The sequence below is a fragment of the Penicillium canescens genome (assembly GCF_028828765.1).
Source record: "Penicillium canescens strain IBT 15451 chromosome Unknown utg000004l_segment0_segment0, whole genome shotgun sequence".
Classification (NCBI taxonomy): domain Eukaryota; kingdom Fungi; phylum Ascomycota; class Eurotiomycetes; order Eurotiales; family Aspergillaceae; genus Penicillium; species Penicillium canescens.
The window spans coordinates 3,902,350-3,924,586 of NW_026703966.1; the positions used below are offsets into that span (position 1 = coordinate 3,902,350).

General features: G+C 50.9%; 8 protein-coding genes across 8 annotated transcripts; 3 read left to right on the forward strand and 5 right to left on the reverse strand.

Moving 5' to 3' along the window:
* Positions 1-172: 172 nt before the first annotated feature.
* N7446_006828 (putative ubiquitin-protein ligase E3 component (UBR1)) lies at positions 173-6,688 on the reverse strand (the record flags this gene model as incomplete). The annotated part of the gene is made up of 2 exons (XM_058515575.1): positions 173-440; positions 507-6,688. The coding sequence occupies 2 exons, from the start codon at positions 6,686-6,688 to the stop codon at positions 173-175; spliced, it is 6,450 nt and encodes a 2,149-aa protein (XP_058372753.1).
* A 618-nt stretch (positions 6,689-7,306) lies between these two features.
* On the reverse strand, positions 7,307-7,817 carry N7446_006829 (cytochrome b-c1 complex subunit 9; the record flags this gene model as incomplete). Its single annotated transcript, XM_058515576.1, has 4 exons — positions 7,307-7,366; positions 7,446-7,494; positions 7,575-7,744; positions 7,809-7,817. The coding sequence occupies 4 exons, from the start codon at positions 7,815-7,817 to the stop codon at positions 7,307-7,309; spliced, it is 288 nt and encodes a 95-aa protein (XP_058372754.1).
* Positions 7,818-8,087: 270 nt separating this feature from the next.
* N7446_006830 (putative RNA binding protein Pym) lies at positions 8,088-8,699 on the forward strand (the record flags this gene model as incomplete). The annotated part of the gene is made up of 1 exon (XM_058515577.1): positions 8,088-8,699. One exon carries the CDS (start codon positions 8,088-8,090, stop codon positions 8,697-8,699), a length of 612 nt encoding a protein of 203 aa, XP_058372755.1.
* Positions 8,700-9,311: 612 nt separating this feature from the next.
* hem14 (oxygen-dependent protoporphyrinogen oxidase) lies at positions 9,312-11,279 on the reverse strand (the record flags this gene model as incomplete). The annotated part of the gene is made up of 3 exons (XM_058515578.1): positions 9,312-10,130; positions 10,184-10,897; positions 10,968-11,279. The coding sequence occupies 3 exons, from the start codon at positions 11,277-11,279 to the stop codon at positions 9,312-9,314; spliced, it is 1,845 nt and encodes a 614-aa protein (XP_058372756.1).
* A 376-nt stretch (positions 11,280-11,655) lies between these two features.
* Positions 11,656-13,158, reverse strand: N7446_006832 (mRNA-binding protein NAB2; the record flags this gene model as incomplete). Its single annotated transcript, XM_058515579.1, has 2 exons — positions 11,656-12,682; positions 12,740-13,158. The coding sequence occupies 2 exons, from the start codon at positions 13,156-13,158 to the stop codon at positions 11,656-11,658; spliced, it is 1,446 nt and encodes a 481-aa protein (XP_058372757.1).
* A 971-nt stretch (positions 13,159-14,129) lies between these two features.
* Positions 14,130-16,139, forward strand: N7446_006833 (cytochrome P450). Its single transcript, XM_058515580.1, has 2 exons — positions 14,130-15,106; positions 15,200-16,139. Exons 1-2 carry the CDS (start codon positions 14,382-14,384, stop codon positions 16,086-16,088), a joined length of 1,614 nt encoding a protein of 537 aa, XP_058372758.1. The 5' UTR covers positions 14,130-14,381; the 3' UTR covers positions 16,089-16,139.
* Positions 16,140-16,482: 343 nt separating this feature from the next.
* N7446_006834 (glycerol kinase) lies at positions 16,483-18,641 on the reverse strand (the record flags this gene model as incomplete). Its single annotated transcript, XM_058515581.1, has 4 exons — positions 16,483-17,187; positions 17,249-17,415; positions 17,472-18,457; positions 18,508-18,641. The coding sequence occupies 4 exons, from the start codon at positions 18,639-18,641 to the stop codon at positions 16,483-16,485; spliced, it is 1,992 nt and encodes a 663-aa protein (XP_058372759.1).
* Positions 18,642-20,130: 1,489 nt separating this feature from the next.
* On the forward strand, positions 20,131-21,325 carry N7446_006835 (MIP/aquaporin family protein; the record flags this gene model as incomplete). Its single annotated transcript, XM_058515582.1, has 3 exons — positions 20,131-20,453; positions 20,534-21,080; positions 21,155-21,325. 3 exons carry the CDS (start codon positions 20,131-20,133, stop codon positions 21,323-21,325), a joined length of 1,041 nt encoding a protein of 346 aa, XP_058372760.1.
* Between the last annotated feature and the right edge of the window lie 912 nt (positions 21,326-22,237).

Sequence of the window (22,237 nt, forward strand, 5' to 3'; positions counted from 1 at the left end):
GAAGAATCCTAGAAGTATTTTGGATCTACAGTGATAAGCCTTGAAAAGACAGCTTAAAAAAGAAAGCAATCATCATTTCCCCAATTCGCCCTTTTAAAAGACAAGAAAAATGAAAATCTAGAGTGCACACGCATCAACGATCGCAAAAAACAAATGATCTTTTTGGTGTTCATTAAATGGTCTCCCAGCCGCCATTGTTAATCTCCGATTCCAGCTTGCGGCTGATAGTAGCAGGGATGGAATGCGACAACCAGACATCACGCAGCAGACGGTCGTACCGCTTGTGATTTAGGATGAGTTGGCGGTTACGACGGAGACCGGGATCAGCTTCGCCATGGCGGTCGAGGTAGGGTGCGAAGTTCCAGGATCCGTTCGTGTTGTGGAGGTAGAGCACGGTACATTTACGGATATTGAGGAACAGACCGATGTTCTTGCCGCACCTTTTGTTTTTGAGATATTAGCAAGCTTTTCATGTCATAAGATATGGGGTATGAGGCTATACATACTTCTGAAGATGCTGGTTACAGCCACCAAGCTTGTTGGTCATGCAGCATACAGCCTGTGAGCAGAAAATGTCTCCGCAGAACAGACAGACGCTAGGGTCACTGAGTTCCTTTTTGGAGTTGGGGCATCGGCGACGGTTTGCCTCTTCGATTAGGCTGTCAAAGTACTTGGGTAGACCGACGAGCTCGAAGATGGCCGGGTGTGAGAGACTCGGCCAGAGGCGGTGGTCTTCGAAGCGGATACCTGAGCGCGAGGCATTCCAGTGGAAGATCCAACCAGATACGACTGCGTCGAAGGGGCTGTTGCTCTTGCGAGCGGGTTTAATGGACATGAGGATCTCATCGAGGGAGGGCAGTTGAAGTGCCTTGGTTAGGCGGTCAAGCTCCGATGCGTCGACGTCAACGAAGCCGGTGTTCGGGAACTCGACGCCGTGCTGGACGTGAAGAAGGATGACAGCCTTGCGTAGGAAGGCCAAACCATAGCTCGAAACGAGTCGGCGGACAGCATAAATGACACTGCGGGTGGCAGTCTCTTCTCCATCCTTGACGTAGCCACTCTCGGCAGGGAAGGAAGAGCCCTCGGCACGTCCGACCGAGTTTGCCTTGAGTTCAGCAACGATCGAGTCGAAGAATTGCTTGGTCACTCCGAATTGCTCTTCGGATACTGTCGGATACGAGGCGTGATCTTCGGGGTGGTTAGAAAGCTCCTCCTTCAGGCCGATTGGCCAAAGGATGAAGGTGACCGCGACTTTGACAATCTCGGCCACATAGCACATGTGAACAAGATGGCGAATGTCCATGTTGAGAACTGGAAGCAGAGACAACGACGCTTCGGCGAGGAATACGAAGGTGTCCACACCGAGCAGTGGCTCAATATTACGGACGTCGTTGAGCAGGGGAGTGCCACTCAAACAAGGGTGGCCGACAAGCAGCTGGCAAATCTTCTGTCGGTGCATCTCCTGGAACTCACTTGTTGTACGGAGTTTGGGTGAACCCGTTGAGTGAAGACATCCAACAGCGGCGTAGGTCATTGCAGTCTCCGATAGAACGCGGAGGTGGGTCAACGTCAGCGGAGGAATCTTGTCCAGCAAGGTCGAACCCGGCTCAGACTCGACGCCACGCTGCGCGATCTCGACCGAAGAGATACTGAAGCCAAAGCTGCGGATCAAGGAGTCGGTAAATACAAGATCGTCATTGTTGATCGCCTCCGGGGTGTTGCTGAAGATTGAGCTGATATGATTCATCTTGATCGTCTTCTTGAGCCGCCTGTATATTTGAAGCAATTCCGACATGGGGCTATCAGAAGGACTTGAAACCTGCTGAAGGGGACTGGACGGCGAAAGGTCCTCGGTAGGAGGGAAGATCCCTGGCATTGGCATGCGGGCCGACGCAATATACTGCGCAGCTGCAGTTGCGGGGAAGGACGAGGCCATTAGTTGGTCGATCTTTGTCGAGAGCGGCGGGACCAGAGTCTTGGAGAGGTAGTCAATAAAAAGGTCTGTATATGGCTGTGGGAGGAATTTCTCCTTCTCCATGAGAACTGGGAAGTTCTGTTGTTGATTCAAAGCATGCTTAAGGCCTGAATTCATATACTGATCGAATGATTCGGACTCTTGGAGCGGCACAAGACAAGACTCTTCCTTACCCTTCCAGGTAATAGGAAGGAATGCGTTACCAAGGGCCTTGCAGAGAGGACAAACGAACTCCTTAAGAAGCGTGTTCTCAGGGTGATTGCGGGCAATCTGCTGGGTATGTCGCCGTTGGGTTGCTCCACAGTATGCTTCGAAGCAGGAGTAGTGCATGATGTGACCACAGCCAGTAGTGACAGGCCCACGCAGAGTGCTCTTTGCATTGAATCCTTTGCTTAACCCAATCTTTTCACTAATGACTTCACCCCCAGAAGAGTCAAGCCGCTTGACCGTGGTGTGGTTCTCTCCAGCCACACCGAAGGGCCGAATTTCCTCCGCGGATCTGTCTAGACTCGAGGGAGTTTTGAGTGCCTCGCGAATTCTGTCGGAATCCCGGATGTCGGTCTGTCGCAGGATTGTGCTGTCTTGGATCATTGCAAATGTACCATACAGTCTAGAATCATTGGTCTCTTCTTGACACAAGATACAGGTTCCACTGGGATACTTCCAGACTTTCTTTTCCGGGGCAGTTTCAGTGTCAGACTCGAGGTCACTGAAGTCTTCTTCACCCCAATCAATATTACCCTGGCTGCTCAAGAATTGTTGCTGTTGCTGCTGGAACTGGGCCATGACCTTGGCTTGTCGCTCCATAGCCTGTTTCTTCTTGTTCTCTTTTTCACCGTCTGCATCAATCGCAGGGGAGTTGGTGTCGATTCTGTCGAAGGGGAATCTAAGAGAGGCAGTTGCAGAGTGATAGGTGCGAGGGCGCTTTTGCCACAGGCGTTTGAGGATGTGACGAATCTTTGGACCAGAAGAGCTGAACTCAGTCGTAACAGAAATCTTCTCCAGAAGACCGACGATTGTCAAATTGCCCGCCTTGATCTCTCGGGATTTCGACAAAGCATTCCAGTTAAAAGAATTGGAATGCTCGTCAACCATGTCATCTTCATGAGAATCATCTTCCAACACTGCGGCAAGGATAAGATGCAAGATCACTTGAAGGAAAGTCTCAACACGTGTTGGGGGAATGCTTGGTGTACACTCCTTCGATGAGATGACATATTCCAGACATTGGTGTACGATCTGGGCAAACAGCATAGTACCAACAAAGCGAGGAAGGTCAGAAAAAACGCCGGAACTGATGGGCCGGAGCTTCGGCTCATAGACAATATCAGATGCATTCTTTCCTGTTTTCTTGGCCATCCATTCTTTGTAGATATTCTCCGCTTCGTCTCTTTGGTTCTTTGTGTAGTGAGCACTGTATGGGTCAATGAGGTCGAGGTTCTCGGGCTTCAACTCGAAAGTCCCCGAGTCACTCAAGCCCTCTGGCGGGCGGAAGTTGGCGACTTCTTCCAGCACATCTTGGAACATGTCCGAGTCCAAAAGCTTGTCACTGAGACGGGTAGAGAGATCTGAGAAAGAAAGGGGCTTGAAGCACAAAACATGAGCAATGTCCCGTTTGATGTTTTCGTTGGTGAGGTGAGTGCTATCATCGATAGCTGTCAAAGATGTCCGATCCGTTAAAATGATCACCAGCAGATGAACGAATTCCTCTGCCACATCCACAATCTGGGAATCCTCATAGCCAGGACGAGGAGTGTAGTTCCGGGCCATCCAATCGACCATTCCAAACCGGTGTGCAATAGAAGCAAGAACTCTGCTAGGATCACAAGTCACCATCGCGGTTTGGAGAAGGAAGATGTCTCTGTAGTACGCAAAGTCACGGGAAGAGACTCCGCGGTATTGGGACATTTGGTGACGAAGACTGAGACCGTTTCGGACCCACATGCCAGCCTTCATCTGCGCAAGCCAGGCGCATACCCGGAGCGGGTAATCGAACATAGCCAGAAGCAGGTCCTCAGTTCCAAGGGAAAGCAACTGGTCGTCAACGCTGTTTTGATCATTCGCCTTGGCGTCTTGAATCGCAGCCCTCGCTGTCTGAGCAGCATCAAAGAGAACGCTGCGCATGGTAGCAGTGCTGATGTTGCGCCCACATTCAACAAGCCAGGACAGAGTGTAGTGAAGTGCGTGGTGGAAACTGATTGACCCACGCTCAACGACAAATTCAACAACTCGGTGGCAGAGAACTTGACCAGAGGCGCCAACTTCAAAGTCGAAAGGCGGCAGCGACCTGAATTTCACGTCCTCCTTGATCTCAGCCTGATCGAACCTCTTGCGCTCCATGCCAACTGAATGAAGAATGGCAGTATAAGTTGTAGTTTTGATGGCCCTCAGTAGGTTTTCATCATGGTCGTTGTCGGGATTGCGGAAGGATTCGCAGAAGATACGACAAAGTCGGTTGATCTCGCGCATGAGAATGGAAGCACTGATCCAAGCGTCTGTTTCGTACTCAACGTGCTCACCAACAGCGCGCACATTGGGGCAAATGCCTTGTGATAGTTTGACGAGATCGAGGAATTGGGGAAGATATTGCTCTTCGGTCCGCACACGGTGCTGGACATATTCAGATTGGAGGAGGTATCGAAGGTCAAGGAAGAAGTGGTAAAGACGTCTGTTCGTGACTGAGCCAGCATCAAAGGCCAATGTTGCATTGGGATTGACGGCTGTCGGTTCACTAACTTGTCTCGTTGTCAAGAAAGTGTAGAGAATAGACATGACTTTCGTGAGGAAGTTTCCTCGGAGCACAATCTCTTCGGTGATGGAAGGAGTTGTGAGAAGTTGTAGAGAGAGGTTGACAATTGAGTGGTCTGGCTCTCGGTCTGCAACGAGGTAAAGCTGTGCCAATGCCGTGTACAACGCAGACAAACGTAGACCCATGATACGCTTGAATTGGGGAACATTGACAACGGTACTAATGTAGAGATCACGCAAGTCGGTACGTGTCTTCTTCCACAGTCTCAGATCATAAAGCACCAGCCAGTCCAAGCGAGTACGCTGCCACAAGTCTTCGTACGGGGGCACCCTCTCGCCTGCAGCAGGCATGGGTGGCTGGACTTGCCAGTGACTGTCTACTTTCGCCGGGCTTCTCCTGATCAAACCAGGAGTTCGAGGAATGGAGATGTAGCCGCCGGAACTAGGGCCCCTGGCGTTTGTATCGCGGGAGGGAGTTAGTCTGGATTGCTCCGGCTCAACTGATTCCCGTTCAACAGTTTCAGCGCGGGGTGGGCGAGGAGACGGCGGTTGCGCGCGAGTAAGTCCAGCAAGAATACGCTCAGCCAGAGCGAGCTCCTCATCTGCATCCGCCAAGTCCATGGCATCTGTGTCTTGCTCGGCCTGCAGGCGAGACAGCTCGATCTCCATTTCGTCGTCGTCCTCATCATCCGCATCCTCAGCTTGGACATAAGCCTCATCCTCCTCATCCTCTGCATCCTGGTCTAGTCCATCATCATCGTCGTCATCGTCGTCATCGTCTGCAGTCAAGATCACCTGACCATGAGCAGGCAAGTTGATCATGAGCGTGCGGCCTGGACCGTTCTCACTTCTCTGGTGGTCGTCAATGCCCTTCATGCCAATATCCTCATTTGAGCCGCTGCTGCCCTTGTTCCAAGGAGTGAGCATTTCCTCGCAGATGATCTGTCGGAAGATCTCGTTGTCTTCGAGGATCTCGCAACCAGCAATATCAGCCAGCCACTCCACGATAGTTGCACACATCTGCTCGCGGAATGTGTCGCGCGCAGACCGCACCGTGACAGTGACTTTGATTTCTTCAATGATCTTGGAAACGGTAAGTAGCCTTTGCAGGTCCTTGGAATATTTGATCACACTGCGACCAATATCATTTGTCTCATGAGCCCGGGCCATACCGTAGCTTTCTCGTTCACGGCAAGCACGCGAAACCTGGTTGGAAACATCTCGAATGGTATGCTTCTCGTCGTTCCACAACATGACCGCAAACTCAGGCTCTTCTTCCTCCTCATCACCAGCGCCATACCAGTCTGGACGCAACCGAGATGCCACCTCATCTTCTCTGATACCCTCGACAGTCTTCGGTAGCCGTAATTGCTCTGGAGAGCAGGAGATGACATCACAGAAATAATCGAGTACACGCGCGATGGTCAGACGAATCGAGTTCACAAGCTCAAACGGCAATTCACGCTTCGCACGCTCCTTTCCCTTGGCGTTGCCACTGTCCGTGTGAATAGCGCAGAAGAGCGGCAGCCGCCATGCCTCATCGTCACCACAGTCACAGCAACCACAGTTCCCAGACGATAACGAGATCTGATATTGATGGCCGGTATGATCGGAAGAATCGAAGCACCGACTGCACAGCACGCAGGTGTCATCCGCAGCGCAGGTCACACATCGGTATGTGGCCTCGCCAGCTCGAAAGATATGACCGCATCGCTTGCCCCGCGCCGCCTCACTGTACTCAGCACCTTCGCGAGCACCCTGAGCCTCGGCAAGCTTCCAAGGCCCCGGCGGAGTACCCTCTGGGAAAAGATGCTGTAAAAGCTCCTGGTTATGCCCCACGAGCGACCGGAACAGAAGCTCTAGCAGATCCCTTTCAGCCGCCGGGCCATAGCGGTAGTTGTGTTTCTTGGGCAAGCGGAGTAGACCATCACCGAGGAGTTTCTCACATTCTCCGAGCATGAGCATGGCTTATCGCGGCCGGTGTATTGCAGCCGCTCGGCTATCGCAGGTGTGGTGAGAACGTCGCGACAATGCGCAGAACGGGTGGGAATCGTCCGACGCCGGAGGGAGACTCGGTATGCAGCCGGAACTGAATTTTTTCGAGGCCGAGGTGTAATACCGGATCGGATCGAGTGTAGTTCGCAAGTGTCTCACGTTGCTCAATACTTTGTAGTGGGGGGCAGAAAGAGGAGAGCGGGTGTGGACCGATACAGGCGAGCAGATGACGGTGAAGTCATACGTGATTCGAATTTGAAGGTGGAGCTCAATATCCAAATGGAAAAGATCGAGTGCAATTACAGCAGATGTTTGAGGTTGTTTTACATATTAAGTGAACTTATGACGATGTCGGTCTATTTGTAAACGCCACAAACCACGAAATCACGCTACGGCCTGGTCACCACCTGGACAACACCTCAATCAATATAAGTAAGTCAAAATACAGATTTCCATCTATCGCATACAAGCCATATGGGAATGAGAAATAAGGGCAAGTCGCACGGGTTATTCTATCCCCCTGTCACCACTTTACACGGCCAACGTTCGATGCCCAACATCCAACGTCCAAACGTCCATTCGGTCCATTTATTCGTCATCCTCTTCCTCCTTGACCATGTAACGGTGCTTGATGTCCTTCCATTGGCGCTGTATAAAAGCAGTAGTTAGTAAGTGTTCTGTGCTGTAGGCCGTGGCTTCGGTCCTTCGGGGAGAGTAGGTGACATACGCCCTGGTTCCAGGAGTCCCAGATCTTGTTGGAGGTGATATCGAAGCCACTATTTAAGAATTGTATGGTCAGTGATCTGTATAGCCCAACATAACAATATAACACAACAGGAGGTCGAATGTCACGCACAGCTCAAAAGCAAAGGCACCGGCAAAGGCGGTAGTCAAGAGAACAGTGTTCTTGCGAATGAAGGTCCTAAACAAAGCGAAACAATCCGCAGTTAGATTCTGGTCGGGCAATTGCAATTGCGATCGTAGGAACGAGGGAGGGGAGACATGCGAGTAGATAGCGTTTGCGAGCTGTCATGCGAGAAGGTCAGTACGGAACAGAGCAGGAAATTCATAGAGGAAAGAGAAGACATACGCCGGCCATTGTGGGCGATTGAGTGAGTCACGACCGAGGGGGATTGGAGAGGATGGAGTCAAGAGAGACGTGAGGTTGCGAAGTTGAGCGAAAAGCTGCGGGAATTCCCGGCCCGCTGATTGGCCCAATGAGCCTCCGGCCATCCGCACTCATCTTTGTTGTTTTTGCTCTCTTCAAGTCTTCAACTTTTTCTTTGGGCGTTTGACGCTGCTTTCTTCTTACTTCATTCTCTTTCTTGCTTTTTGACCCTTTCCTCTCCACAACTCCCCCTCATCCACCATGGCTTCCCACGTCGCCCGCTCCGGCATCACCACCGATGCCAAAACCGGCGAACGCTACATTCCCGCCTCGGTGCGCGCCGACGGCTCCAAACGCAAGGAGATTCGCGTCAAGCCAGGCTACAGGCCCCCAGAGGATGTAGAGCTCTACAAGACTGGCGCAGCGGCCGCCTGGAAAAGCCGCGGAAAAGGCGGGGTGCCAGGTGCTGAACCATTGAGCACCGGTGCAGAGAAGACCAACACCACAAACACCGCAGCCAGCAACAAAAACGCCAAGCGCCGCGAGGCCAAGCGTCAGACCAAGGAGGTCGATCAGACCAGCCCCGCCGAGACCAAGGGCGTCGAGTCCAACAATTGGCGTGCCCCGGCACCACCCAAGAAGGAAGAAAAGCCCGCCGAGGAACCCGTTGACGCGGAGGTTGAGAAGGAGAAGAAGGCCCGCAACCTTAAGAAGAAGCTCCGACAGGCTCGCGATCTCCGCATCAAAAAGCAGCAGGGCGAGGCACTCTTGCCCGAGCAGCTTGAGAAGGTCATCAAAATCCAGGAACTGGTGCGCCAGTTGGATATGCTTGGCTTTGACTCCAACGGTGATAAGAAGACCGACGATCAATAAGAGGTCTGAATGACTACATCAATCCTCAAACGCGGGGTTACTGGTTTTTGTCATGGATCATTTACTTCTTCATGTCTTGAGGGCATTCAAGTAACGCCATCACCGGGCTTGCTGCAAGCACCTCTACGACACGATGCCCCGCCGATTCTGCAGATCTGCAGCTGATGACTGGAAACTGAGCACCATATATATAAGGTGACTGGCGGCCACACAGCGATTGCCCCCTCTTCCAGCTCAAGCGCCGGCCATGCGCGATCCGCCATGGCGACTTTCCGCCAATCCCCCCATAATTTGCCGATCCCAAGCACCCGAAGATCTCACTTTACCCCTAATTTCGACCTCAGTCTCGACTTAGAAGTGAATACACCAATCATCATTGGCGGGTCAGATCAAAGCATGCTGATTATGACGCGGCACTAAATTGCAGTAATACCAAGAAACATGCATCAAGCATCTCCGGCACAGGCCGTTCCTCCCATTCAATTAAATAGAAAAATATCGTACAAAGTTCCATTCACAGTCCATGGCTTGGTCCACTCCAGGCCAAAAATCTCTACTATACAATACTAAGCACACGCTGTAAAAACAACTATATGAGCCAGTCACATAAATCTACAGACGTGTATCAGTCAAACGAACAGGCGACATGACAATACCACCCTCATAATTCCAACCAGGATCGACAACACCATTCCACGGACGCCAGGGACCGCGCCTGGTATCAGGTGTAATCATACCAGTGCCATATGTCGCAGATAGGATACCCTGCTTAACACAGTCGGACACACCAACGCCATTATACCAGTTTCCGGCGAGGATGAGCTGCCTGGAGTACTCGATGCGTGATGTATATGATAGATCGTACATGCGCTGCAGATGGCCGACGGTGTACTGGGGGATGGCGTCCTTCTGTAGACGAGTCCGTGCGACGGTTGGGGTATCCATGATGTTTAGATGTCTCTTGAGGAGATCCCGGGCCATCTTCACGGCGGTGTCGTGGTCGGGATAGTTGTCTACGCCGTCCCAGTAGTGGCCGCCCATCATGACGGTGAGTTTGGTTCCTGGAGCGGAGTCTTGTTTGACTGTTGGTGAGGTGGGATGTGTGCCTTTTCCTACACTAGAGGCTGAGGCGAAGATCACGCCTAGGCCGCATTCCGGATTTTGTTCGTAGGGGATTGAGCGCGGGATCAGATAGCCGAAGCCTTCTTCCACGGGGAGGAGGTTGGGGTTTGGGTAGTAGAGGTTGACGACCATTACAGTCACTGCGTAGTTTTGTTTGCGGAGGAGGGAGCGGGTGGTGCCTTCATGTTTCTCGTTCAATCCCTTGCTTGGGACTAACATGTTGGCAAGTGCCACTGGGGGAATTGTAGATATGACATGGTCAAACTGTTGTTTTTGGAGTCCTTTCCCGTTGGCTGTTGGAGTCCCGATCTATAAACAGTCAGTAACGGGTCTGGAATAGCACGGAACCTTGAAAGACATACTTCTAATCCAAACGTTGGATCGGAAGCTACTTGTTTGACATCCGAGTTCATAATGATTTTGACTTTGCCGGATCCCTTCAAAGAAGTAACGAGAGCGTCAATCAGCTGGCCAACACCGTTCTTAAAGGTGAAAGTACTAGCTTTAGCCACTATGCGCTCTAGGTCGTGCTGATACTTCGATAGCTCTGGCGACCCTGAGATAGCATCCACGGCCAGATAATCATCTATCGCGCATGACTTCTTGCGGTAGAAGGCCCGGTGTACCATAGATGAGAAAATGCCCCCAGGCACAAACGAACCAACACCCCCGGTACCTCCTTCAAGGTCGCGAATCGAACCCATGAGCATCTGGGCACTTAACTGATCGATATCACCGGCATAGATACCGTGGTACACAGCGGAAACCAGGTTATCGGCGATTTTGGGGTGAAACCGTCGTCCAATAAAGTCCGCAACGGATTCATCCTTCGCCCATTCAGTCGCATGACGTGGTTGAGTATAGATATCATGCAAAATCCCCGTGAACAGCTTATCAAAGACAGGCTCATTCCAAAGAGCTTCTAAAGTCTTCTTCATAAACTCAAGTCGGGTCAAGTTCGGTTCAGGTGCGGGCATGCGAACGAGATGGTCCGGGTAGTAGATATAGCGATTCCGAGCCGCAGGGCTGTTTTTCGAGGTAATGATGAGGTCTTTGTACAAGCCAAGGTTCGTAGCCTGTCAATTGGGGTTAGCATATCGAGAGCATATCCTGAGAAGACAGAGGCACGCGAGCAGGTGCCCGTACCAGGTAAAGCATAGGCAGAGAGCTTGGCAGCGAGCTCTTCAATGTCCGTGGCCCGTACTCGAACACAACATTGCCGCCCTCGACAGGGATGTTTTCGGAGTCGACCCATCCTCCTAGTCGGTTTGATTTCTCGTATAGCACGACTTGTTTGCATTTGGGGTCCTGGGTCAGCTGCCAGGCGGCTGTGAGGCCGGTGATGCCACCGCCTAGTACGGCGGTGCTGTGGCTGCGTGTCGCTGCAAAACCTTGGCGATTATGGAAGCTGGCCAATTGTCCTCGCCTTAATAGGCTTGAGGAGTGTGGTAGTCGCATCTTGGATGTGCAATACTTAGTTGGAGAAGCTAAGATCAACCGCGAAGGTCCTCGGTCCTATCACCTTACTTAAGCTGGGGACTTCCCCGGAGCGGGCGCCTCTCTACGATAACCTATGGAAGCCAGGTGTTGAGCAGTATATTTAGCGATATTGATCGCTTTCAGATTATTCTTTTTTGAAAGATCAGAAGGGATATCTATGTACGGAAAAAAAGAAGCGGAAAAAAAGACATCTGGGGCAAACAAGCCAAATTCATGAGTATCAACGCCCTCCCTTGCCGTTCCTCATTCACAGCAGATTGGATTGTACATGGTATTGTTGGATTGGGCCTTGGCCCTGTTTTGGATTTGGATTCTTCGGTCATGTCAGGCGGAGTCATGCGGTAAGCTCCTGGCCTTGAGTACCCTCTTGGTTCTCGGGCTTGATCAATTCTTCAGGGCCATCAACGTCGCCCACAAATTTGCGTTCGCTCACATGTTCACCAGAGCGCGGAGTCCACACCTTGTCGGTGAAAGCACCTCGCTGGCCTTCAGCATGCTTGTAGGTGCAGTTGGGGTTGAGACATGGGTTGAACTTGCAAGCAGTTTCGATGTGTGTGAACTTGCAACCTTCCGTCTTGCAGTCAGCTCCGTTGCGGCAGACAGGCATGCTGGGATGCTTAAAGTGACAGTTGGGGTTGGTGCAATGCGGGAAGAATCGGCACATGGCCTCTGCCTGGTGGGCGGAGCGGACCGCTGGTGAAGGGTGACGTCCGGTGCACTTCTTGTTTTTGCAAGCTGCACCAAATGAGCAGACATCGGAAGGGTCCAGAGAAGTGCCTTCGGGGGCGGCTGGAGACTGGTGTGCGAATGGGCAATCTTGACGCGTGCATCGAAGATTGAAGCGGCAAATGCTGTTCGGATTGCTTTCGTCCTGCTCCGTATCCATGTCGACGTCGCCTCCGTTGGTGGTCTTGGGCTTGTTGTACCCACGGTTTCCTCCGCGGTTTCCTCCACGGTGACCGCGCTCGACCCGATCAAAGAGCGAACGACCTTGCTGCGAACCACTCTGGAAAGCAGGGTTGACGGCGGGGGGAACGAAACCAGGCATTAACTGAGACATCACGCGCGCTTGTTCTTCTAGCATGGACATAAGCTGCATCTGGTTTTCAGGTGACATCTGCATCATAGGGCCTTGGCCCATGTTGCCGGGCATTCCCATGCCGCCCATGTTCCGGCCACCGCGACCATTCTGGTATCCTTTCATGCCTCGGTTGTTACCGCCGATGCGCCCATTGCCTTGTCCTTGTCCGCGTACACGGTGCAGAGCTGCGTCCGAGCCACGGTCTAGGCTTCGGTTAATCTGGTTGAGCATTCGTCCTTTGCCGCCGCGCCCGTTGCGCATCGCCTTAGGTCCGGTGGGACTATCGATGGATTTTGTCAGCGTTGCAGGTCTCAACAAATTGCCAGAATTAACATACATGAACTCATTTCCTGCATCTCCCATCTCAGCATCCTGGCCGTTGGTCTCCTCTCCGAGCGAGGGAATAAATGACTGAGCTTCGGGGTTGTGTCCCATTTGTGAGGGAATCGGCTGATTCATGTTGACGTTGTTCGAAGGGGCGCCTCCGTTGATTTGCTGGTTAAGCATCTCAACCTGTGAGAACAGCCATCGCGAAAACTCGAGAGCAGCGGTGTCGCCTTCGTCGAGGCCTAGGAAGTCGTTGGATAGTTCAGTGGCGATCTGCTCTTGAGATTTTCCGTTGACGAGCATGAGAACGATGTATTCGACCAATGGCGATTCTTGGCCATCGCTCCAGCCCATCTCGACTAGCTTCGGCTGGATGGCACTTGCGACTGCCTGCGCGAGAGGCGACTCCAAGGTAATCTGAGGTAGCATGATGAAGGAAGTCGTAGGATAGCGAGGAAGTGACGGTTTAGTGAGAGATCGCAAGGACAAGAGAATGATAAAAGAACGGGTTTGCGCCACCCGATAGAGGCGTTTCGGATTGACTCAGAGCGACTGATCAAGCGGTTATCACGAGAAAAGTGGAAAAGGACGGTCGGGATCAGTAGATGAAGTTCTGGGCGTTGCGCAAGCCAGAAAATGGAACTGGTAAAAGGAGGTGGACTTTGACAAGCAGATGGAGTGAGGCTAAAGACCCGAGACCAAAATGTACGCCAGTCACGTGATGTAGATGGTCGGGCGGTGAGGGGAAAGAAAACAGATCAAAACGGCATCAGCTGGTGTTTGATCTTGTTTTGTGTTGGATCTCTCTCAGAGTGAAATTTTGTTCCCGAGATGTCGGGACTAATGATCTGGGTGAAGAGAGAGGAGTTGTAGTTGAAACAAATGATTGACCAAAGACATAAATATCGAGGGGACCAACAAAGCTATTGTTTGTTCGTCAATAACCGCCTTCATTGTGAATAAGATGAACGAGTTGAACAATGAGAACTTCAAATGTGCTATTGATACTGTCTTGGACCAAACTAGAACATGGAACATGTAGGACTATAACACGGTGTTCACTCATGCCTTTGTAATCCCAAGCAGGCATGGTAGGCTAAGACAAGGCATCATAGCCCTAAGCCATATATAATCTCGTGCTTGAGTGGCTGCTGACTGACCAACCAGAAGACGTCTAAGTATATGTCAATCTTTGCAGGGCTCGGAATCATATGCAACACTACCGAGGTGTCAGCAACCACAGTTTCCCCAGATTATCGGAATTCAGCGTGAAATCCGAACACCCAAGGGTGGGACCCGCGGAGATCCGGGGTTTAGGCAGATAACATAGGCATCAAGACGACTAACAGACCAATCCTAGGCATGTTTCAATATGAATGTCGTATAAAAAAAGGGGCCGGGTGACCGAAATGAAGTCATACTATAAAGCGGGGCTCGCAAGAACGCCTGAAAAGAGCCAATCTACTCTCTTTTGGGACTCGGCGATTTCGCATTTTCTGGGCATTCGGAGAGATGGGAGTCCGATTGATTCTACTGTAGTTTCGTTGTGACCGGTCTGGTTCTAATTTGGGCTATAAATCTCTTCATTACTGTTGATTCTTGATCCCAACGTCTTACACGCACATTCAAGCTTTTAAGACCAATACGGCGCCATGATTGAAGAGCTCCTCTCTGGGACGTCCCCTGGCCGGGCGTCACTGTGGCTTCTGGGGCTGTTCGTCGCCTTTTGCGTATTCCGCAAGGTGCAAGCCGCTGCGCAAATCTCTCGTCTGGGTGCCAGAGCTCCAAAGATCCAGTTTCGCCTTCCATATGCCCTCGACTTCATCTACAAAGGCCAAAAGGCTAACCTGGTAAATCGCGATCTTGAGTTCTGGGATCAAACCATCATGACTGCAGGCGGACGGACCAATGTGAAGACCGCCGAGCTGGATGCCGGTATCTCGACCCGTGCCATCATGACCAAAGATCCTGAGAACATCAAAGCTCTTCTCACCAGTCAGTTCGCCGATTACGGCAAGGGCGAGCCGTTCCACAAGGATTGGAAGGAGTTTCTCGGTGACAGCATCTTCGCCACAGACGGAGAGCTATGGTCTCGCTCCCGGCAACTCATCCGGCCCATGTTCGCTCGCGAGCGTATCGTCGACACAGAAATCTTCGAGAAGCACGTTCAGAAACTCATCCCGCTCCTAGGTGGCAGCCACTCTCCCAGCAGCAGCAAGGTTGTGGACGTCGGCTCGCTCTTCTTCCGTTTCACCCTCGATGCAGCAACCGACTACCTCCTCGGGCAGGGCACAGACAGCCTCGAGAACCCGGCCACTCGCTTCGCCGAAGCATTCAGATATGTGCAGCAACGTCAAGCGGAGCTTTTCCGCTTCGGGTAAGCAACTCCCCCGATCTTGTGCGATGCCAGTACCAGATGCTATTGGAGGTGATACAAAACCCAATCTGACTGTCCCACCCCAACCTGCAGAGTCTTCAGCTTTGCCATGTCACGCACGGAGTTCCGCAAGAACCTCAAGATAATGGATGACTTCATCCAGCCCTACATTGAAACCGTACTCTCCCTCTCCACCGACGAGCTAGACAAAAAGCTCTCAAAGCGCGAGACCTTCCTAGATGCCCTTGCCCGATTCACCCGTGACCCACGAGTCCTGCGAGACCAACTCGTAGCCGTCCTCCTGGCCGGCCGAGACACAACCGCTGGAACCCTATCTTTCTGCCTCTTCGAACTATCCCGCAACCCAGATGTCGTCACCAAACTCCGTCGGGAAATCCGCGAACGCTTAGGAGTAGGCGTCAACAGCCAAAAGCCCACCTACACCGATCTAAAGGAAATGAAATACCTCAACGCAGTCCTCCACGAGACAATGCGAGTCTACCCAGTTGTCCCCTTCAACGTCCGCTACTCACTCCGCGACACGACCCTCCCACGCGGCGGCGGGCCAGACGGAACAGCACCAATAGGCGTGCGCGCCAACTCCCGCGTCATCTACTCGACGATGCTGATGCAGCGCGACCCGGATCTGTATGACGGGCCAGACTCGCAGAACTACTTCGATCCCGCGAAGTGGATTCCCGAGCGGTGGGTTTCGAATTGGCAACCGAAGCCGTGGCATTTCATTCCTTTCAATGGGGGTCCGCGGATTTGTATTGGGCAGCAGTTCGCGACTATTGAGATGGGGTATACTCTTATTCGGATTCTGCAGGCTTATGAACGGATTATTGCGTTGCCTGTTAATGGGAAAGAGAAGGTTGAGGATCCTGCGCTTAGGTTTGAAGTTACACTTAGTCCTGGCTCAGAGCTGAATTGTGTTTTCCTTAAGGAAGGAGAGGAGGCGGCGCGTGCTTCTAAGGACTAGGGCTTTGGGTGGAATTTTATGACTTGCTATTAACGATTAACTTGAGTTAGTGAAGATATCCAGAATGACGAAGAGATTGCTACAGGCATAAGCCATAAGTGCCTTCCACACCCCCACTATCTTTAAGCAACTATAACCCGAGGCACTCGAAAATGGGCGAAAAAGAGGCGAAAAAAAGAGACCAAAGCAGGGCGAAAACAATGGATGAAACGGTATACTCGCCTAGAGGCTTTCTTGTAGAGACTGACCAATGCTTCATTACCCCCAGAATCCTCCAATACTGAAAACAAATAGTATATAATTTAATAAAAGATTTGATTCTTGATATCAAATTGAAGTTAGAGATATCCCGGCTTTCCACTTCCCAGCCCATAGAACAAAACCCAGGACAAAATCAATAGTAATTCACCTTAGACTTTCGTAGTGCCTTGAGTCTCTGTAAAATCTCCACCTTCCTCAGCTCCAGGTACAAATCCTCCTCATCTGGGTCTGGCATATCACTCAAGAAACTGACCAGTGGTGTCTTCAAAGATGGGGTTTTGATCTCGCCCATGGAGGACTGGGTTATCTCTTGAACTGTCGTAGTAACACCAGGAGCCTTGTCCGTATCTGATTTCGCTCGCAGTGGAACCACTTGTTTAGACAGATAATGCGTCTCCAGGGTTGTATTTCCTCCATCCAGGGTTGAGTAGACGGGGGAATAACCTGACTTAGATAATTCACGATGATCCATATTCATGTTGCCTTTATCCACGAACGAGGAGTGATATGGACTCACTGTCCGGACATCACAGTTCTCCTTAACCGGCACCAAAGTCGCACTGTTCTTTCCTCCCTCGGCTTTTTCTCGAGAATTTCCAGGTCCAACCCAACCCCTACTCATCTGAACAGCCCTCTCCCATTCCCTAAACTTGACAGAACTGTCTTCGCGCGTAACCTGAGGCTCGAAGACCGTACCACCAGCACGGTTGATATCGCGCAGTTCGGCAAAATTGCGCCACATGCCGACGGCGAGACCTGCTGCAATGGCTGCACCGAGGGCAGTGGTCTCGCGCATCTTAGGACGGTAGACTGGGATGGAGATGAGATCTGCTTGGGTCTGCATTGAACTCTGGTCAATTATTTGTGGAAAGAAAGATGCCCTGGAAAGCCATACGCACCTGCATTGCCAAGTCGGAGTTGCTCATGCCTCCATCTACAGCCAGCTCGGAGAGGGTATGACCACTGTCTTGCTCCATTGCGTCGAGAATGGCTTTGGTCTGGAAGCATGTTGCTTCTAGAGTTGCACGTGCGATGTGGCCTTTCAGGGTGTATTGGGTGATTCCGACTGTATAGTCTGTTAGATATTGGTATTGTAAGTAGATAAATTTGAGGACAGCTCACATATGGTCCCTTTGGCATCGTCAATCCAGTATGGTGCGAATAGTCCACTGAAAGCAGTGACAAACACACATCCGCCATTATCTTTCACCGAGCTGGCAAGGTCATTGACCTCTTTCGATTCACTGAAGAAGTCCAGGTTATTCTGCAGGAATTTGATCCCAGAACCTGCCACGGCAATGCTCCCCTCAAGAGCATAGACAGGCTTTCCACCAAAGTGATAGGCCACCGTAGCCAACAACCCATGAGTCGAAAAAACAGGCCTGTCACCAACATTATACAAAAGAAAACACCCAGTCCCATAGGTGTTCTTCGCCATACCCGGGGAAAACCCCTTCTGTCCAACAAGAGCAGCAGACTGATCCCCAAGACAGCCCATAATATGAACACCCGCCAAAACCCCGGAAGCAACAACCCCATACGCCTCCCTATCAGAAGAAGGCACGATCCTCGGCAAATGAACCCTCCCCCGAATCCCAAAGAAATCAAGCAAAGACTCATCATACCGCACCGTCTCAAGGTTAACAAACATAGTCCGCGAAGCGTTTGTCGAATCCGAGACAAAGACGTTAGCCGCCGCGCCGCCATTCAAACGGTACACGAGCCAAGCATCGACAGTCCCAAACGCCAATGTCCCACGATCAAATGCATCCCGCACTTTCGGGACATGCGCCACCATCCAGAGCAGCTTCGTCGCGGATGAGTAGGTTGACAGCGGGAGACCGCATATTGCTTGGAGCTGTGCTGCGCCGGGTTTCTGCTTTAGTTCCGCGACGATGGCTTGCGAGCGTGTGTCTGTCCAGACAATGCCGTTGTAGAGGGGTTCGCCGGTCTCGTGGTCCCAGACGATGGTTGTTTCGCGCTGGTTGGTTATTCCGATGCTTTTTATGGCGGTGCGGTTGTGGCCTGCAGATTCGAATTTTTGCACTGCGGCTTCGATGCAGATTTCTACTGAGGTTATTATTTCGAGGGGGTCGTGTTCGTGCCAGCTTGGATACGTTAGTTTATAAGGGTTTATCTAAGGGTGGGTTTGGCTAACCCTGGGTGTGGATATATCTGGCTAAACTCGACTTGGTGCGAGGCTACTGGCTCGCCATCGCGATTGAAGATGAGGAATCTGGTGCTTGTTGTGCCTTGGTCAATCGAACCCACGAATATCTCCGAGGACTGCATGATTGCGGTTATGCAGCATGTAAGGATCTATGAGAAGGGAAGAAAGAGGTAGACGGGAAAATATTTGGTAGCAAATAGTCCGAGAGAAGTACAAGAAGATAAAAAAACAGACGCGAGTCCCCAAGGGGTCACAAGTATTACTCGCAGCTTCATGTGAATGTCTGATTCGAGGAAATTGAGGGGGAAACAGGAGGGATTGGTGGGAATATCCTGGTCAAAAGTGAGATTGCGATTGGCTTCTTCTCGAGCTGACTGTTGGGATTCAGAGTATACAGTTCATCTTCAGACACAAAGAGACAAAGACAAGAGATCAACCGATCAACTCAAGGATCAACCGATCAACTCCACAACTCTGCATATTGTGGGGAAGATCAGCACTTCTCTGAGAAGTGGAAGTGTCAGATCGGCGCACTGACCTCAATATCTCAGACTTCTCAACACTTCCCAACTACATCTCCGTCTATAGCCCAAATTGCAACTTCAAGGCATTGTATTCAATCCATGACCTGCTTGATAGTATCCGATGACATGAGGACAAGACATCATTTCTACCACCACACTCCACAGAAGGAGTCAAATCCGGCCAACCCCGGCCTCACTGACACTACACATACCTGGCAGATGGTCACACGGACAACCGTCAAGAGTGCCACTGCCGACGACTAGCGACAAAGGGCAATACTACCCTACCAATGTCTCCTACTGTTAAGGTCACCGCCTAAGTAACACAATTGGGGCATTCTAGAAAATTGCAATCAGGACTGCATGAGCTCTGGCACCCGACGAGTTTATGATGAGTAACAGAAGAAGAAGCTTCTCCTAAACGGACAGGATGGCAAATACCGGTCAGCGGGAACGACACGAGAGCATCATCGCTCAACGTGGATATCTCCAAAGAACAGGAACAATCCACCCGGAACCAGACAGTATTTCCCGCCAGCCTAAGCCAAACGGACAATTCCCACAAACGGAATCAGGGAAAGATGAAAAAGGAAAACCATGAGCACAGATGCGCTGTCACAATTTGACCTCTCCGACTAGAAAGGGGAAACAAAAAACAACAACAGCAGAGTACAATGGCCAGCCCAGCCCACTCAATAGAAATATGTCTGTACTTTGACCAATTCCGAGTCTGTCTGGATTTGACCCCAGCTAGTATCTCCCCTGCAAGCTTGCACGCCCCCAGATCCTGAATGAGTTCACCAGAAACAACAGGACCAGACACGCACACACCACACGCCATCCAGGACAAGGAACGTGTGTCAGCCAATCGAACCGACGTGGCCTTGTACAAGAAGCAGCGCAAGGTTTGAGGATTGAGAAGAATAGGGGTTACACTGTGCGGACCTGATTCTGACTCCGTTGATATACCGGAAGACAACCATATTCCCTACACACAGGGAAGGTGTATTGCCCCCGCGGGTGTCGTACTATATCAAGTCGAGACCAGTCCCGCTCTAGAGGACGCCCCCCCTTCTTTTCTGCGTCTATGGCTTCCTGGAAGGAGATCGAGGTAGATATGATGTCGAAAGTTCACCGTGAGACTCTTTCTTCGGATAGTCATGATAGTGGCTGCGGGTCTTTGTGCTTGGGTGGTAAGAAAGAGACTTCTATCCATCATATCAACCCAGAGATTGAGAGTCCTTATACTCGGCCGCTGCTCTGGTCTCGTGTCAGGGACTACGGTCGTGATGCGTTCTCGGAGTTCTTTGGAACGTTGATGCTCACCTTGTTCGGTGATGGAGTTGTAGCGCAGGTGCTGCTCAGCCATGGCCAGAAGGGCGACTATCAATCTATCTCTTGGGGATGGGGGTAAGCCGTTTATCCTTCCTTTCCCTTCCACCCCTCTCGCAGCCCCTATGCTTTATCCGATTTTAACAAAATCCACCTAGCCTCGGCGTCATGTTGGGAGTATATGCCAGCGGCGCATCCGGCAGCCACATCAACCCAGCGGTAACATTCACAAACTGCATCTTCCGCGGCTTCCCCTGGCGCAAATTACCAATCTACGTCCTAGCCCAAATCCTCGGCGCGATGTGCGGTTCAGCAATTGTATACGGAAACTATAAATCCGCCATCGACGCCTACGAAGGTGGACCCCATATCCGTACTGTACCAGGCTACTCGACTACAGCAACAGCCGGCATCTTCTGTACATACCCTGCAGAATTCATGACAAAGACAGGCCAATTCTTCTCCGAGTTCCTCGCCAGCGCGATATTGATGTTCATGATCTTCGCTCTGAAAGATGAGGGAAACCTAGGCGCTGGAACATCAATTCCTCTTGCTCTATTCTTCGTTGTTTTTGGCATCGGTGCTTGTTTCGGGTGGGAGACTGGGTATGCGATTAACCTGGCGAGGGACTTTGGCCCTAGGTTGGTGTCCTATATGCTTGGGTATGGACATGAGGTGTGGGCAGCAGGTGACTATTACTTTTGGGTATGTATTCCTTATTCCCAGTCCCCTCGGTGCTCTGGGGTATGTTGATGTTTTTGCTAATTCAGACCGTTCAGGTCCCAATGGTTGCACCAATACTCGGCTGCACCTTCGGGGGTTGGATCTACGATCTATTTTTGTATAGAGGGACTGATAGTCCAATCAATACACCCTGGATGGGACTCAAACGACTGTTTTTGTTTGGGTCTCTTAAGCAAAGGCGAGTCGCACTGCAGAGTCCGGTCTGACGAGGTCGATTATTCTTCATAGATATTCCACATGCGGGGTTGGAATGATTGATGATTTTTTGAAATTATTTTGATCTTTTATTTTATTCATTTGTTTAGGAAAGTCTCATGTAAAAATGGGTGGGACTGCATTATGATTATCGACGAATTTAGCATTTACTTAGTTCATCACTTGCAATTCAACATCCATAAGAAAAGAACACGATACTTGCAACCCATGTAGTGTTTTATAGTTCGAACCGAGCTCTCATAAATGGATGATTTCCATCTATCACGAGGTCTAAGTCTATACGATAGCTTCTAGGCGATATACTTCCTCCGTATTCTCAACTCCTCAGCTCAATGCAAACAAGCACGTTGAATAGCGTAATCTGGGCTGCATGATTCCAAAAACTAGCACAGCATATGCAGGTTCCTTGCCTAAAGGGGCACATGAAACAATACATGATGTTTGCTGCGGTAATAGGAGTTAATTTAAGCTTGGTAGCAAACAATAGAATGAAGGAATTGGAGTAAGCTGGCGAATGGACTTTGTGTAATCTTTCTACTAGGTAGGTTTGGATTGCAATTTATAAATCGTCTTAGAGTGGTGCTATAAGTTAATCTGCCTATATCATAGCTGCCGTTCTCGCGGTTCAGATCTGCTGGTGTCCCCTTTGCCTGCCCGGTCTCAAATCACTTTATGCTAGTGAACCACGAGATTTCTGTCTCGAAGGGCTACGCTGCTATAATGGAAAACTATAACACATACAATTGCCTCTGGATGCCTGACAAAAAGTGACACTCGGGCACCGAGCTGGCTACAAGTGAGGTAGTTTGGCTTACTCAAAACCCCTACAAATCTGACCCCAAGGAGGAAGGTTACTTTACACAGATCTATAGGCTTCTACGGATTGCATGCAACATAACAAG

What these genes read in the sequence shown, in the direction of transcription:
- N7446_006833 (XM_058515580.1), top strand. Translation starts at nt 14,382, where the DNA reads ATGATTGAAGAGCTCCTCTCTGGGACGTCCCCTGGCCGGGCGTCACTG. An exon ending in GCGGAGCTTTTCCGCTTCGG is followed by an intron (nt 15,107 to 15,199) that starts GTAAGCAACTCC and finishes CCCAACCTGCAG; the next exon opens with AGTCTTCAGCTTTGCCATGT.